This window comes from Sorex fumeus, unplaced genomic scaffold (genome assembly GCF_029834395.1).
Source record: "Sorex fumeus unplaced genomic scaffold, SorFum_2.1 ptg000086l, whole genome shotgun sequence".
NCBI lineage: Eukaryota > Metazoa > Chordata > Mammalia > Eulipotyphla > Soricidae > Sorex > Sorex fumeus.
Window position 1 is genome coordinate 7,406,479 of NW_026606143.1, and position 17,964 is coordinate 7,424,442.

The 17,964-nt window shown below is 42.3% G+C and overlaps 1 protein-coding gene across 14 annotated transcripts in view; it reads left to right on the forward strand.

Moving 5' to 3' along the window:
* Positions 1 to 17,964, forward strand: part of CASK (calcium/calmodulin dependent serine protein kinase) — a 998,363-nt gene that overhangs the window by 333,948 nt on the left and 646,451 nt on the right. For all 14 annotated transcript variants that reach the window (XR_008794862.1, XM_056131339.1, XM_056131340.1 and 11 more), the window contains exons 8-9: positions 2,626 to 2,748; positions 17,774 to 17,857. Coding sequence is in view for 13 of the 14 variants with exons in the window: in XM_056131339.1 (XP_055987314.1) it covers positions 2,626 to 2,748; positions 17,774 to 17,857 (207 nt within the window). In the remaining variant the exon portion in view is untranslated. The remainder of the gene's footprint in view (positions 1 to 2,625; positions 2,749 to 17,773; positions 17,858 to 17,964) is intronic.

Sequence of the window (17,964 nt, forward strand, 5' to 3'; positions counted from 1 at the left end):
AATTCCACACTTGGCAGTGCTCAGGGTTTACTCTTGGCTCTGTGCTCAGGTACCACGGCTGGTGGTGCTCAGGGGACCATACGTGGTGCAAGAGATTTAACTAGAGTTCGCCTTGTGTAGGGCAAGAGTACTAGCTCTCTGGTCCCATCATCCTGGTGATTCTTAACAGAAGAACAGTTAAAAAATGTTCTATCTTTCTCAGTTTTTCTTCAAGAAAACTATGAGGCTGTCTTTTAAATGTACTACATTTCAGTTTATACAGTCTGTAAATTATTACTGATCTTAATGTTTTTAGCCTTGTTTACTAGCTTAGTATATCATGATTACAGGTAGCTTGTTGACATTTATACAGCAGGAATCTAAACTGCCTGACTTATTTCAAATGAGTGAGAATATTTTATACTTCTGTTTTCTCTCTCTCTCTTTCTCTCTCTCTCTCTTTCACACACACACACACACACACACACACACACACACAGAACTTACCTCACTCTCCCAAATAAACTTTACCTACTCTTCTTAGCCAAAGAAAGAGAAAACTGGAATTTGATCTACCTCATAAAAACTGATTGTGGAATATACTTGCTAATCTATACTCACTTCAGAAGTCTTTCCACTACTTTTGAAAAAATATCTCAGTCTTTTCCCTGAGAAGAAATCATTCACATTTTAAAGAGCACTTCCAGGATGGAGAAGAGGAAGCAATTTGTTTAAACCCCATCTAACCACTTACCTCCTTGTTTCAAACTGTTCTGTTGATCCCAATTTCAATAGCACAATTTTTCAGCAGCTTCATGGCATTCATTTTACAAAAGGCATCTGACAAGCAGAAGTAATAATCATTTGGAATTCTGCCCATTAGAAAAAGAAAATGGAATACTCTTCAATTTTAAGACTTGTCCCTTAATATAGTGACATTTTTTCCACCAACCATCTACAAGGACAAAATCTCATGTTAACCAGAGCCAAGTGCCTAAAGCTGTTAGCCAAATTGTAATAATTGAGGTGGACGGGGATGCAACTTGTTATTCCATTGGGCGTCCAATCACTGTGGGCTTTATTGTCCAGCTTTCCTCCTTGGAAGGTGTTGTAGGTCTCTGCTGGCTAAAACCAAGGTGTTACATTGAAAGCTCCTGACCTTATCAGGACCTTATTGGGTCAGTCAGCAACCTGAGAGTAAATAGAGCATAGAACTCCCCTTATGTTCCCACATGCCTGCCCAGCTCCAAGCCCTTAGTACCCCTTGCCATTTCCTTCTAGTTCCTGGTACCAAACATAAACCTTTTCTCAGTAAACTTCCAGCTCTTTTCTTTATAGATCCTAGCCTTTCTCACAAGTCCTATGCCATTCAATAGTTAGAGCTTATTAAGTAAATAACCAACTTGTTTTATGTTTGACTTGAATCAGTACACCTGGTAACCTAGATGTCTCATCTCTAAATAAGGGAGAGAACAGGAGAGTGCTCGGTGGGCTGAGTACATGCCTTGCATGTAGGAAACCCAGGTTTGATCTCTAGCACAATTTGGTTCCCTGAGTACCTTCAGAAGTTATCCCTGTGCATAGAACTGGATGTGCCCTGTCCTGCCAGAAAAAAGTCAAAAGATAAATAAAAGTAGTAGAGAGTAACTTCACTCAGGAGTATCTACAATGAAACTGGTTCTTTCGTGGAGACTGTTGGTTTTTTCCCAAATATTAAAATTGATATACTATTTATTGATAATTTGTAATTTCACAGTCATTGCTAATCCCAACTGTTTTTCTTTTCAGAGGGACCTCCCAAGTGGTGAACAAGGGGCCCCACTGTTAGTGATACTAGGCCAACCAGACCGTTGGTTCAATGTGAGGGGCTGAAGGGCACTGTGCTGCTCAGACCCTATGGTGCTAGGGACCACTGGGGCCACCCCACAGGTGTTTGGGAACCTCCAGAGATATACCTGACAATATTTGGGAGGCCACATGGTGCCAGAGATCACATAGGGTTTGATGCACCTTAACCTCTTAGCTATCTCCCAGCCCTGCCAATCCCAATGTAAAAAAGCAAATATGAAGAATATGTCTTTAAATTTTTTTTAACCTTACAGTTTTCTTTCAGTCATTCCTCAAGCCATGTATTCAGATCTCTTTTGCTGAGGTAGAAATGTCCCACTCTTCAAGTGTTAAAAATATAACTTACTTCATTTGCCAGGGGGCTCACTTCGCTTTGAGAATTGTACACTGGTGGAGGGATGGGTGGTGGAATACTGTATGACTGAAACCTAATCATTAACAACTTTGTAAGGGTCTATCTCACAGTTATTCAATAAAAATTATATGTATATATCTACGTATACATATGTGTAGATAGATAGATAGATAGATAGATAGATAGATAGATAGATAGATAGATAACTTCCATTGCACCAAAAACATATTATAGAATAGGTACTGAGGCAAAATTTCATTTGATAGCCAACAGCCAAAGAACTGCACTTGCCCTCTTCTTCGTTAGATACCAACTCTTTGGGGTCAGATTTTGGCTCTTTCATAGAATGTTATTTACATTGAAGCAATATGAGAACATTAAATAACCCTGTCAGTATCTCACTGCAAATGGCTGTGTACTTACCTTACTTTTCTCCTCTCTAGATGAATCCAAGGCAGTGGAGCCATATCTCTGAAAGTGCCAAAGACCTCGTGCGCCGTATGCTGATGCTGGATCCCGCTGAGCGGATCACTGTTTATGAAGCCCTGAATCACCCATGGCTTAAGGTACAGAACTTCTAGGTCCTCCACACTATGCATAAGCACTCCACTGACAGAAGACAGGAGTGAATGCATAGTGCATAGTGCCGTAAGGGGATGCTTTCCATATTCTGCTTCTTCCTCAGTGTTTTCCTTTTCTCTCTCACTTTTCGTACCAAGAATCATACTCAGAGCCTTTCTCCCGTAGTCTACATCACTGGCCCCTTCTGAGCATAGTTTTTTCATAACAGTTTAGTTTATCTGATTTGGTGGCTGTGCATATTCTCTGTAAACATCTGAATAGACGGTACATCACTGAAGTGACATTTGGCTCTCAGAGGGTACAACTGCAGAGGAAGCTGGGCTATATTGGGAAGAAGGTCTGTTTGTTCTGTACCAACTCATGTTCCAAAGATGAGTTCTGTGAAGAACTATTTTTTTTCATTTTTCATTTCATCATCCTGTTAATCATCGATTGCCTCGAGCAGGCCCCAGTAACGTCTCTTTCATCCTAGCCCTGAGATTATATTCACGGCTCTTTAGGAGAATGAGACCCATCATTGTTACTGGTATTTGGCATATTTGGTAGGCCACGGGGAGTTTGCCAGACTCTGCCCTGTGGGCAGGCTACATTCGAAAGCCTGCAAGTTTGTCCAAAGTAGGAATGAGATAATAAGATGTCATAAAGAAAAGTTCCGATAAGATGTCGCGCGGCCGCAAATGCGGCCGCGCGGTTCCGGGATCTGGATTTTATAGTCTCTGAGTCTTGGCCGCTGATGGGATTACACGGCGCCAGGGGGCCAGGTGGTGGGTGTGACCCCCGCCTACTGGAATTTGGAGGATCTGGGTGGAAGATGCTCGACTCCAATTCGAGTAGGCTTGGAGGTCTCGGCCCCGGAACCCGCGTGGCTTTGTCCCTCTGCCAGTACCTTCAGGTGTGCGGAGAGTGGTCTCAGCATGGTGGTGGCTGGTCCTGGAGGTCTCCGGCTGCCGTAGCCCTGGCCGGGGCGGGGAGGAAAGCTCAACCCGCTCCCCTCCAAGGGACTCCGGGAAGGAACACCGAGGCGCGGGGGCAGAGACTGCACTGCTCTCGTCCGGGATCTGGATTTTATAGTCTCTGAGTCTTGGCCGCTGATGGGATTACACGGCGCCAGGGGGCCAGGTGGTGGGTGTGACCCCCGCCTACTGGAATTTGGAGGATCTGGGTGGAAGATGCTCGACTCCAATTCGAGTAGGCTTGGAGGTCTCGGCCCCGGAACCCGCGTGGCTTTGTCCCTCTGCCAGTACCTTCAGGTGTGCGGAGAGTGGTCTCAGCATGGTGGTGGCTGGTCCTGGAGGTCTCCGGCTGCCGTAGCCCTGGCCGGGGCGGGGAGGAAAGCTCAACCCGCTCCCCTCCAAGGGACTCCGGGAAGGAACACCGAGGCGCGGGGGCAGAGACTGCACTGCTCTCGTCCGGGATCTGGATTTTATAGTCTCTGAGTCTTGGCCGCTGATGGGATTACACGGCGCCAGGGGGCCAGGTGGTGGGTGTGACCCCCGCCTACTGGAATTTGGAGGATCTGGGTGGAAGATGCTCGACTCCAATTCGAGTAGGCTTGGAGGTCTCGGCCCCGGAACCCGCGTGGCTTTGTCCCTCTGCCAGTACCTTCAGGTGTGCGGAGAGTGGTCTCAGCATGGTGGTGGCTGGTCCTGGAGGTCTCCGGCTGCCGTAGCCCTGGCCGGGGCGGGGAGGAAAGCTCAACCCGCTCCCCTCCAAGGGACTCCGGGAAGGAACACCGAGGCGCGGGGGCAGAGACTGCACTGCTCTCGTCCGGGATCTGGATTTTATAGTCTCTGAGTCTTGGCCGCTGATGGGATTACTATGACAATAGAAAATATATTTTCTTTGTCTGAAGGTATGGCTTTGTGCTTTATATCATTCTTTTGTTTGGGTTTGGTTTGAGTTGTTGGTTTTGGGACCACTCTTAGCCATGCTCAGGTGTTACTCCTGCATCTATACTCAGGAATCACTCCTGACACTGTACAGGAACCATTTGGGATGCTGAGGATCAAACTTGGGTCAGCAGCATGCAAGGCGAGCACTCTGCCAGGCTATATTGTCTCACCAGATCCCTTTATAGTATTTTTATATTGCCATTTATCCTAATTCAGATGTATTGTGTTAGAGAGAAAGCAGGTTTCAGATTTTGTTTTGTGTCTCATTATGCCGTTGAGTATTGGGGAAATGTATAACTTAGGGCTTTCATAAAACAGTACTATTTGATGAACCTTACAGATGAGTAATTCCAGAAATTCTCATTTGATCCGTGAGAAAACTTAGGATCAGAGAGGTTAAGAATCTTGCCCCAAATCACAGGGCTTTCAATGGCAGAGCCAAAGTTTTCATGCTGCCTACCTCAACCTTTTCCTTTGTGCTTAAAAACCCACTTCTCATCCCTTCCACTTACCAAGAACGTATTCCGGCTGTTTCCCCTTTGCTGCCACATCTGTTTGTGTCTCTGTGGTAGCTAACATGTTCTACTTTACTTTCATGCACACACATCTCCTGACCTTAAAACCCACCAGGTTTTACCCCCATTCTCTTCTCCCTTTGATGACAAAAATAGAGCTCTAGTCACATTCTCCCCATACCTGGCTCTTGAGCCCACTCTACCATGGGTGACAACCTTACTGATTCCACTAAAACAGCTCTTGTCAAGTCACCAATGACCTTCATATTACTTGATCGAGTGTCCAGATCTCAATTTCTCTAGGCACGGCAGTGCCCTTTGACCTCCATCCTCTTGTGCCAAGCTACCAGACTCTTTTTCCCTGCTGCTACTCAGATCATGCTGACTCTGCCTCCTCTCCTCTCCTCACCTTAGAGCCAGAGAAACCCATCTTTGTTCCTGTTTTTGGGATACTCTGGTACTTGGAGACCTCATCTCTTTTTCGAATGACTTTAAACACGATCTGTAGTGACTCCTGTATTTATGCCCACAGGTCAAGACTCTTCTCTCAGATTCTTTTTTAATCCTGTATCCACTTTTGCTGCTTGATACCTTTCTTGTTTCACCCCTTACCACGCTGCTTCTCTTACTCTGTTCTCCTCATGTTCCTCTCATATCTTTGTGATAATATAGCGGGTAGGGCTTGCACGTGGCCAACCTGGGTTCGATCCCCAGCATCTCATATGAACCCCCGAGCACCGCCAGGAGTAATTCCTGAGTGCAGAGCCAGGAGTAACCCATTAGCAATGCTGTATGTGACCAAAAAGTTTAAAAAAAATATCTTCATGAGATATTCCCTCAATAGCCTCAGACCTTTGCTTAAATATCAATAATTTAATAATCTCCTTTCTAACCACCCAGTTTAAAATTGGGGAAAAGGAATACTTCCCTGCCCCTGATGTTCCTTTACCCCCTTCTCTGCCTCAGTTTTTCCCTCTTAGTTGTTACCATAAAACATTTATATTTATGTATTTTTGTCTTTATAACCTCATAAAATAGAAACTGCCTAATGGTAGAAATTATTTTATCGTTGGTTTGCTTCTATGCAGTGCCCTAGACAGTGTCTGGTGTGTAGTAGGTGCTCAATAAATATTAGCTAATGAGTCATTCTATTTTGCCAACCAGAGATTATACAAAACAGTGAGATCTATTACAGCATCTATTAATACTGTTTCTTAGTGACAGTGGCATGGTATAAAATTCCAGAAGAGTTTTGAAATTAGAGTGGATTTTGATATTAATATTTTTCTCTTTGGGGGTAAAGAGGATACCCAGAAGTGCTCTTGGCAGCATCAAGAGACCATATAGGGTGTCGGAAATTGAACCCAGGTCAAGCGTCTACAAGGCAAATGCCCTACCCACTGTACTATCAATCTGGTACCCATATTAATATTCCTTAAGAGTCTTCTGAAATCTGAAATCAGTTCTCTGATATTTCTATATAGTTATCCATGACTTCAAATCCCCAATTCTAGGAATTTCTAATTTCCTCCAGAAAAGAGTAGATAAAAGAGTGATGAGTATTTTTTTGGGAATTTATCTCATAATTGAGACTTTTTAACTAGAAGCTGATTGAAATGCCATATAACAATGACAGTGATAGCTTTATGTCCTTTTTAAAAAAATATCTTTTAGAGAATTTGGCCTTTGTTATCAATCTTATCATGGCTAATGGCATTTTATTGAAACCCTTCTCCTTGCCAGTGATTATAATTCTTGTTCTAAGTAAACTTAGGTTAATTCATAATCGATCTCTGGCACCAAAAAGACCAAAAAAATCAATAACTTAAATGAGAACATTCCTAAAGGCTCTTTGAGTTCAGTGTCATGTGCTAGAGCCAAGCTGTGGTATTCTCTCTTGTCTTATTTGCCTTCTGAAGATGGAAGAATTCAATTGTCTGGCTAATAAGAAGAGGCCAGTGTTAAATGTAAATACTTGTAAAGGCTACTTCCATGTATACTTATAAATATTGCTGTGAATGTAAGTGGAATTGATTCAGTAGCATTGCACTGTAGCACTGTCCTCCCATTTTTCATCAATTTGCTCGAGCGGGCACCAGTAATATCTCCATTGTGAGACTTGTTGTTACTGTTCTTAGTATATAGTAATGACTAAAATTTCAACTATGCTTTAAATGCGAAAAAAATTCAGAATAATTGCAAAGTCAAAAAATAGGAAGATGAAAATCTTTTTGTTTATTTTTTGAGCCACACCCAGCAGTGCTCCAGGGCTTGCTCCTGACTTTGTGCTCAGGGATCATTCTGGTGGGCTTGAAGTACCATATCGGGTGCCAGGGATCAAAGCCAGGTTGGCAGCATGCAAGGCAGATGCCCTGCTCACTGTACTATGACTGTGACTTGACATTTTAAACATCTTGTGACTTCATCTGCTTAGAAAATAATCAGAAATCTTCATTCATGTAGTGTATTGAGAAAGCAGACTGAATAAAACAAAAGCAAAATTTTGCACCAATTAGTGGTTACAGGAAGGACAGGGTAAAGAGAGGGTGGTGCAAATCAGGACAGGGGATACACATGTTGGTTTTCAATACTGCGTTCTTAAAAGTGGTATGATGTTATTATGCAATGGTATTTCCACTGGAAAAAAACACATAGTTTAAGCAAAATTTTACTCTTAAAAAACACACTTTTTGACTGTGCCCTTTTCTCTGTACTTTACCTCAGTGGATCGCAAAGGGTTCTTTTTTTTTAATTGAATGACCGTGAGAACAGTCACAAAGCCTTTCAGTTCAAGTCTTGGTTGGTCATACAATAATCAACACCCGCCCCTTCACCAGTGCACATTTTCCACTACCAAGAACCCCAGTATACCCCCCTCCCCACCCACTTCCCTCCTGTGTGGCAGATTTCCACTTTACTCTCTCTCTCTCTGTGTCTACGTTGATCACATTCAATATTACAACAAAAGACCCAACATTGTTATTTGGAATTTTCCCCAATATTCAGACCTGCCACAAAGGCATCATTAGAAAATTTATTTTCTATTGCTGATTATGAAGAGCATATGATGTCATGTGGCCACAATAGCCACCACGCAAATTTGGATTTCTGATATTTTAGTAATAAACCTAGAGGGATTACTGCCAGAAGCCCCTGGGTTCCGAGATTGGTATGTGTGCCTCTGGGATAATGGTCAGACGCCAGAGGAGGCATTTGAGGGTGGCAATCCAGAGCATTGTCATGGCGTGGAGCAGGGCCAATTTCACCCCCATTCCATGAAGCCCTACGTGCCTCATCAATACAATCTCATACCTGGCTGTTCATTAGGCTCTAAAAGATGCAGGACACCATGTTCGCACTGCAAAGGAGGACAGGCAGAGGGACAGACACCCTTCCCCTCCCAGGGTGGCATAGCACCATAGTTAAATACACAGTTCAGATGTATTTCAGTTGAGCATTATCTTTTGCTCAGATTTTTTTCACCACCAATCAAGCCTGATTTTCAGGGACAAATGCTAGATCATTTACTTTCCATTGATCATTTTGCATATCAGGAAATCTCACAGCTGCGTGGTTCAGAAAATAGTCCTGGTACCCGCATGCCAGAGCCATGCTTGTAGAAGCTCATGGTCACCAGGATTCCATCTGGAGAAGGCGGGGAGACAGCACCTACCCCATCTGGGACCTCTTGGTGATATCGGCTCTGAATGGGGCCCGGAGAATTCTCCAGGAGCTGTGGGGCCCTCTAGCCAGTTTTTTTTCTTCGCTGCTGTGTGCTGTAAGATGGCGCTGGAGGCAGGTTGTAAGCATGACTTCCAGAATCAGAGGTTTCCTGGGAGCCGGGGTGGCCCCATTGCAGTTCAGAAAACAGTCCTGGTACCTGCATGCCAGAGCCATGCAAAGGGTTCTTTAGAAATAGAGTTCAGTCTGCTGTGTACCAAACTTCCCAAGAGAATCACACTGTCAGACTGTGAAAGGAATTTTCCAAAGATATACCAGAAGTCGGGCTGGAACGATAACACAGTGGGTAGGGCGTTTGCCTTGCAAGCGGCCAACATGGCCAACCTGAGTTCAATTCCTCTGCCCCTCTCTGAGAGCCCGGCAAGCTACTGAGAGTATCTCGCCCGCACGGCAAAGCCTGGCAAGCTACCCGTGACATATTCGATATACCAAACACAGTAACAATTGTCACAATGGAGACGTTACTAGGCCTCCTCGAGCAAATTGATGAACAACGGGAGGACAGTTTACAGTGACAGTGACACCAGAAGTCCCCAAAAGTGAACCTTAAAGATGTGAGATGCACCAGAGAAGTACCTCTATGTCTGGAGTTCTGGGCAAGGCCTCACATGTTAATGGAACACGCGTGTGAGGTAGGGGTGTTGGAGGGGAGCACAGACAAAACATTATGCAGTATTCAGACACATAGCACTGGGAATAGGAAGCAGACTATTATGGTCCAACTGTCAGCTCTCTGAGGGACTGTAGCAGTAGTTGTCTGAAATTTTGATTTGAGAGAAGAGTACACCCAGTCTAGAGATATTTTGGTGCTCAGGGCTTTCTCCTGGCTCTGCATTTAGGGATCACTCCTGGCAGACTTGGAACCCTATAGGAACCCTATATTGAACCTGGGCTGACCATGTGCAAGGCAGGCATCCTACCTGCTATACTATTGCTCTCACTCCCAGAATACTACACAGTCTAGAGTAACACTTTTATTTGCTTTGGACATTTGGGTGGACATTTGGACATTTGGAAAAACTGCTGCCAGTTTTGAGCTGTGGTACAATGCTGGCAGCATGTATTTGTCATCCTTTGGACACCATATGCAGGTGGACCACCTGTCAGGGTATAGGCAGTAGAGGCTCAGAGATCTTAGAAAACCTAAGGTGAGGGTTCACAGAAAGCTCGAGTGATAGAGCACTTGATTGGCACCATGTGAGCACCCTGGGTCTAAGCACATCAACTCCTATATTTAATAGCAAGAGAAAGAAACTAGACTATCCAGTTGGTAAGTGAGGGGGTCCTGATACAGAGAAAACATCAGACTGGGAAGAAATAGAAAGAGTAAAGACCAAAGAGATAGAACAGGGGGGTAGGTGCTTGCCTTGCATGCTGCCAACCTAGTTCCATCACTGGGTACAGAAGGGACCCTGAGCATCATCAAGTGTGATCTCTCAATACCACTCCTGGGAATATACCCCAGAGAGGCCAAAAAGTATAGTCAAAGTGACATCTGCAGTTGTTTGTTCATTACAGCACTATTTACAATAGCTAGAATATGGAAAAAAACCTGAGTGCCCGAGAACAGATGACTGGTTAAAGAAACTTTGGTACAGCTACACAATGGAGTACTATGTAGCAGTTAGAAAAAATGAAGTCATGAAATTTACATACAAGTGGTACTACATGGAAAATATTATGCTAAGTGAAATGAAGTCAGAAAGAGAGGGACAGACATAGAAAGATTGCATTCATCTGGGTAACATAAAGTAACAAAATAGGAGACTAACACCCAAGAACAGCTGTGATAAATACCAGGTTGTTCACTCCATGGCTTAGAGGCCAGCTGCACACTCTAGGGGTAAAGGCAGCTCATATAGAGAAGGGAGCACCAAATAAAGGGTGCTGGGAAGATCTGCCCAGGCTGGGAGATGCCTGCTGAAAGTAGTCCATGGACCAAACATGATTGCCACCCAATGTCTCTTCTGCAGACCACAGCACCCAAAAGGAGAGATAGAACAAAAGGGAGTGCCCTGCCATAGAGGCAGGGTGGAATGGGGGATGGGGGGTGGGAGGGATACTGGGATTGGTGGGGGTGGAGAATGGGCACTGGTGGTGGGATGGGTACTCGATCATTGTATAACTGAAACCCAAGCACAACAACTTGTAAGCCTACAACTGTACCTCATGGTATTTCACTTATAATAAAAAAAAGAGTAAACTCTTAGCACCACTAGGTATGGCCCACAAACAGTAAGGGAAGGAAGGATGGAGAGAGAGAAGGAGGGAGGGAGGGAGGGAAGGAGGGACGGAAGGAGGGATGGAGGGAGGGACGGAGGGATGGAGATATTATAGCATGGAAGGCATTTGTTTGCGCATGGCTGATCTGGTTTCAGTCCCCGCCCTGAGCACCATCAGGAGTGAGCACAAACAAGTATGCACTCCATCCACCTCCCCCCGAAAAGAGAAAAGAGAGGAAAGATTGAGGGTAGAGGAGAAACAATGCAGACTCAAACTAAGATATTTTAAAGAATGAACCCGATATGGCACAGTGATCAGACATGTTAAGAATTAGTTATTAGACATATTAGGAATTAAAAAGCCCCTCTGATGACTAAACATCAGATAGGACATGATTTCTCTTCACTGTTTTTATTTGTAATAATTTTAGACTCGTGTGGAAGTGGCATGGCAGAGTCTGGCAAACTCCCTGTGGCGTATTCTATATGCCAAAACCCAGTAACAATGATGGGTGTCATTCCCCTGACCCTGAAAGATCCTCGAATGTGGCAGTTTTTAAAATCTCAGGGCTAGGACGAAGGAGACGTTACTGCGGCCTGCTCAAGGAAATCAATGAACAACGGGGTGACAGTGATACAGTGATACAGTATGGAAGTGGCAAAAACAGTGCAGAGAGTTCTTATCTATGTCACCTTTCTTTGCCCCCCCCCACAAAAAAGCTTTTCCCATAAAATCTAAACACAGCATAATTATCAAAATTAGGAAATCCGCATTGACTAAACTGCCAGCCTTCTTCCAAATTTCACCAGTTCTTTGTATTTCCTTTTATGTCTTTAGTTCTGTGAAATGTCCTCACAGGTACAGAACTGCGTGAGATTCTCTAGCCACCACTGTAAGTGGGATCTAGGACTTCCCTGTCACCCCTCACATTGCTCCTTAATAATCATGTTCCCCATCTCAAACCTGCCCAAAACTCTCATTTTTGTCCTTTTAAGGGATTATAGAAATGAACCAATACAAATGTAACTATAGGAAAATTTCCTTTCTCCTTTGTGTCTTTCCCTTATTCTAACACAGCTACCACATTCCCAGCACTTCACACACCACAGGCCACTTCCCCAAACAATTTTCTGCGACACCAGCTGGCAGCCCTCAATTTTGGTTTGACTCTCACACCGAAGTTCATGCAGAGCCTGCAGGTTCAGGACTCAATCCCACCAAGACTCCCCCCAACCTGCCCCAGCTTCAAATGCCATTTGCAAGGATTGGATTCCCAGGTTACCCAAAATGGTCCAACTTGGCTTTGAATCAAAGGTTTCTACAATGCTCTCCATGTCCTTAAATTCTACTGCTTGCCAGTAGAACTCATGGAACTCAGGGAAATACAGCTGTCAATTGATTTGATTAAAAAAAGAATCTGATCAAGGATAGAGATCATAGCCAAGTGAAGAGGTACCTAAGGCAAGACCAGGAGGGGTTCCCAGTGCAGAAGATTCTCTCCCCATGGAGATGGGATGCATTGTACTTGCCATATGTGAATGTACTCACCAGTCCTGAAGCACACCGAAGCCTGAGCTTTGTGATATCTTTATGGAGATTTCATCCTCATTAACTCCACATCCAGCCTCACAGCCCTCTCTGGATGAATGGGTCATGGAATTGCCCCTTTTAAGCTCCTCATCCTGGCTCCATCTGTCTGCTGATCAGCTCCCATGCAGGAGCCCACCATGAAGCACCTCATTAAAACAAAGTATACAGCTGTCGTCTAGAAAATCCCAAGGACTTTTGAACTCTGGATCAGGAGCCAGGGACAAAACCCAAGTATGAAAACAAAAGCTATATCTTGTCATCTTATCACTTGGAAAAGTAAAAGGGTTTTTAGGAACTCTGTCTTAGCACCCCAAATTCCAAGGGGTTTTGCTCTGTCGGGATCCTAGGACAGAGACCAACCACATATTTATTATTAACTTCCAGTGATCTTTTGGGATTGGGGTTTTTCACTCAGTATGATGCCCTTGAGATCCATCCAAGCTATTGTGTCTGTCAGTGGCTCATTTCCTTTTATTGCTGAGGAGTACAGCATTGTATAGATGGACAGTAGTTCATTCATTTACTCTTGACTTTATAAAGGGCATGTGGGTTGTTTCCTGTTTGTGGCTTATGCAAATAAAGTCACTATGAGCATCTATGAACAGATTTTCATTTCTCTGAAGTACATACCTCTAAGTGGGATTGCTGAGTCATATGGCAAGTATATGTTCAACTTTATAAAAACTACCAAACTATTTCTAATTATTTGGTGTTCTAGTCAGCGCTTGATTTTTCAAGCCATAAACAATTTCTTTAAGGTGCATTCTTATAGTATCTTTGTTGCTGTTGTTGTTGTTTTGGAGGGTACCTTTGGAACCATATCCATCAGAGCTATGAGGGCTTCTCTCAACTCTATGCTTAGGGATCGTTCAATGCTCAGAGGCCCAAGCAGGGACCAAACCTGGCCATCCTTTGACCTATTTTGCTACCCTGATTGTACCTTCTTGAACAATTTGGACAGAGGATTCCAACATCTGTGCCGTTTCAGTGTTAGGATCTTTTGTCTACTCTGATTATGTTGATGTTTTCCCAGTACTTGGTGAAAAGAGTGATTGTGGCATTTTTAGTATTAAGAGACTCTATTTCTTATTTATTTATTAACAAATATATTTTATTTCTCCAGTATGAACTTTTAGCTTAGAGAAAATATAGATGTCAATGTAGGTATGGATATAGATATGTGTAGATAGTAGAGAGTAATTTCATTTTTTTTTTAAATTTTTAGACTTACAAATTTTTGTGCTTGGGTTTCAGTTATACAATGATCGAGTACCCATCCCTCCACCAGAGCCCATTTTCCACCACCACTGATCCCAGTATCCCTCCTACCCTCCATCCCCCCCATCCTCCCTGTCTCTGTGGAGGGCATTCCCTTTTGTTCTCTCTCTCCTTTTGGGTGCTGTAGTTTGCAAAAGACGCATTGAGTGGCAATCATGTTTGGTCTACAGTCTACTTTCAGCATGCTTCTCCCATCCTGGGAGGATCCTCCCAACATCCTTTATTTGGTGCTCCCTTCTCTATCTGAGCTGCCCTTTCCCCTAGCATGTGCGGCTGGCCTTCAAGCCATGAAGCAAAATTTCTGGTACTAATCTCAGCCACTCTTGGGTGTTAGTCTCCTATTTTGTTACTTTATGTTCCCCAGATGAATGCAACATTTCTATGTCTGTCCCTCTCTTTCTGACTCATTTCGCTTAACGTGATACTTTCCATGTAGTACCACTTGTATATAAATTTCATGACTTCATCTTTTCTAATTGCTACTTAGTACTCCATTGTTTAGATGTACCAAAGTTTCTTTAACCAGTCATCTGTTCTCGGGCACTGAGGTTTTTTCCAGATTCTGGCTATTGTACAGAGTGCTGCAATGAACAAACAAGTGCAGATGCCTGTTTCTTATTTATATCTCTTCAGAAAGCTTTGATTCTGTGAGATTAAATGGCCAAAATGCTGGATTCTGGCTAGAGAAACCAGGCATGCGATATATCTTATAAATACCTTTTCCCAAACTCTTCCCCCCCCACTCTCTCCCCCTCACACAAACACATTTTGCCTCAGTCAGAGGGGCAAGCTCATGATGGCTCTCAGTTCTACTCTCTGGAGATACCATGGAAAGTCTGAAGAAGGAAATAAAGACTTTCTTCTCCCCTTGTTGAAATTTTTTTCTTTATGCATGTTAGACAATTTCAGTTTAAATAAAATTCATTTTGTATTTAGCTTAATTTGAAATAGTAATAACATGAAAGACTCCTATGACCATGGGCTCCAGAACTTTCTGCCACTATGGCAGGTGTTTTCTATCTGCATTGTCCAATGTGATTCCCACTTTCTTGTCAGTGTTGTCATTTTAGCACTTGAAAATTGGCTAATACAACTGAAGAACTACATTTTACACTAGATTTAATTGTAAATGACTTTGCAACTGAATTTCAATTTTAGGTCTTACTTTAGGACTAGTGCTCTGAACAGAGCAGTCTTAAACTCTTCATTCACTTGACTCACCCTTTTTGGAAACCTCTATAAATTAGGACAATTAGAAATGGGTTACAGATTAGATCTTCAGTAATTTTCACTACATTTTGATTTTGCCTTTTTCTTATGTTATAGGGACATATTTTCTGTTATATACTAAGCTTATTTGGTAAGCTTTTTGGTCTGTCTCTCTCATATATGCACACATTCATATACATCCCACATTTACAAAAACTAAATTATTTTATATTACATTTCCACATTCTTAGTCCATAAAGTTATCATTATTCAAACTCAGGTAAATCAATTATGTTTATACAGCTCCTCATTTACTCTTCATTCTCAGTCTTATAAGACCAGTTTTAAAAAGAAACCGAGACTGAGAGAATATAAGATCAAACAGCTAGAACCTGAAATATGTAAAATTGGGAAGTAAGTTTTTCTGAATTCAAACCCACTGTCACTTCACTTTACCATGTAGTTCTTTTAGAAAGGGTAGGGGTATCTATCTTCTTGGTTTTAAGACATCCACCCCCCCCACACACACACAGTATCATATTAAAGAGAAATTTTTATTTGGCAAATAATGAAAAGCAAACATTGATGTTTGACTTTTGGTGTATGTAGGACATCATAGGACAGCACAATTAAAACCTATAATCCACTAGTAGTTACAGCAGTCCATTGAAAGGTAATATTGTTTGAGTCAGATAGATAACTCAGTGGCTAAGAGCACCTGCCTTGCAAGCATAAGGTCATGAGTACAATCCCCAGTTCTTCCACATGCTCTGAATGTAGTCACAACTCTATTCTTGGTGCCTGGAAGATCTGCTTGCCTGTGATCCACTGCACTCCAAGTGATCTGTGGCCACACTGAAGCCAGGTATGTGCAGAAACCACAGCTAAAAAGCTGTGTAAGCACAACTGCCAGAAAGTGCTTTCCCTGGTAAGCAGGTATGTGAGCACCGCAGTGACCCCAGATGAGCACCCAGGCTAAGTGAGCGAACACCATAACAGAATCACATTAAAAAGTAAACCTTAGGGGGGTGGGAGGGATACTGGGATCAGTGGTGGAGAATGGAGACTGGTGGTGGACACTGGTACTCGATCATTGTATAACTGAAACCCAAGCACAAAAATTTGTAAGTCTACAACTGTACCTCATGGTGTTTCACTAATAAAAATTTAAAAAATAAATAAATAAAAATAAAAAAGTAAACCCTAAAAAAGATTTTATTGTTCTGAGACAAGAACTTTATCTTTCTCCCTGCTACTAGTTAATTATTTTGATCAATTTCTATAGCTTCTATATTGGTGAACTTCTTTTGGCTCAGAGCAGGAAAAGATAGTGAAGTCCCTTAGAATAATGAAATCATTTCCAAGGTGATCAGCATGTAGAAAGACATAGGGATAAAATTTGGATTCATTTTGACATTGAGTGTTCATCAACAGGTGAATAGGTAAATAAATAAATTATGTATTTCCACAATGAAATATCACTCAGCAATAAATGGGAGTGGACTATTAATACATGCGAAAACATGAGTGAAGTTCAAAATATTTACATTGAGTGAAAGAAACTAGACAATAACGAATATATACTGTATGATGTTGTTGCATATCTGACCTTATTTAGAATATGCAAAGAACAAAGAAATAAATGTAGAGCTCAAAGTTGTTTTAGCTTTTGGGGACTGAATAATTGGATAACTGCTTTTCTGGTCAAGCACCACATTTCCAGGAACATAAAACTTTGGTTTATTGATGAAGGACACTGGGCAGCAGAGTCTTCATCTTAAGCCTAGAAATGTATTTTTAAGAAAAGCTTTGTCAGTTCAGTAGGATAGATTCAGTAGAACCATGATATTCCTCCTAACTCTTAAAGGTTATATTTGTTTAGCACTACTCAGGGACTACTCCTGGCTACATGCTCCAACTTTCTCTCAGTGATGCTCAGGGTTCATGCAATGTCAGAGTTCAGGCTTTCCAGCCTGTAAGCTCTCTCTTGCCCCTTGAAGGATTTTTATATGTAAAAGGTAGTGTACTTTCTCTGTGATGCCCTAGAAGACCTGTATAGCCCCAAAAAACAGATGTGGGCCTTAGTTGAGTAAGAACATTTTTACTTTTGTAAAACTAAACTTTTCTGCCATAAAGTTATGATCTTCTAATGGGCAAGGTCAAATGGAATGTACATCCATCAGACTGAAAGGGATCTCTCCCATGTGGGGAAATAGATGGATTAAATGACCTTGAAAGGTTTGTTTGTACTCGTTCAAAGTTAACAGATTGTTAAAGACAATTCTTCCTGAAAACTGTCTAAGGTAACTTCATACATCTTAGCTCCATGGCCCTCTACTAAAAATTGGCCCCCATTTATTTCTGAAAATCAAATATTTTGCTCTTATTTTTTCCTCTATCTTTTCACTTGAATATGTTTACCAGTATCAGGGAACAAAATCCCCAGACTTCTGGAATTCAATATTATTCTCACATTTAATAATTTGAACTTTATTTGTGTTTTAAGCTTCTTCACTTTTTAAAAATGGATATCTATGTTCATTGTCTTCCTTCTTTTACAGGAGCGAGACCGCTATGCCTACAAGATTCATCTGCCAGAAACAGTAGAACAACTGAGGAAGTTCAATGCAAGGAGAAAGCTAAAGGTAAATTAACAAAACAACCAAAAATCCAAAGACCATTGATGATGGTTTTTCCCTGTTTCTCACAAATACATACTGGTGTTGGCCATTATTTTTCTTTCTTATTTTAT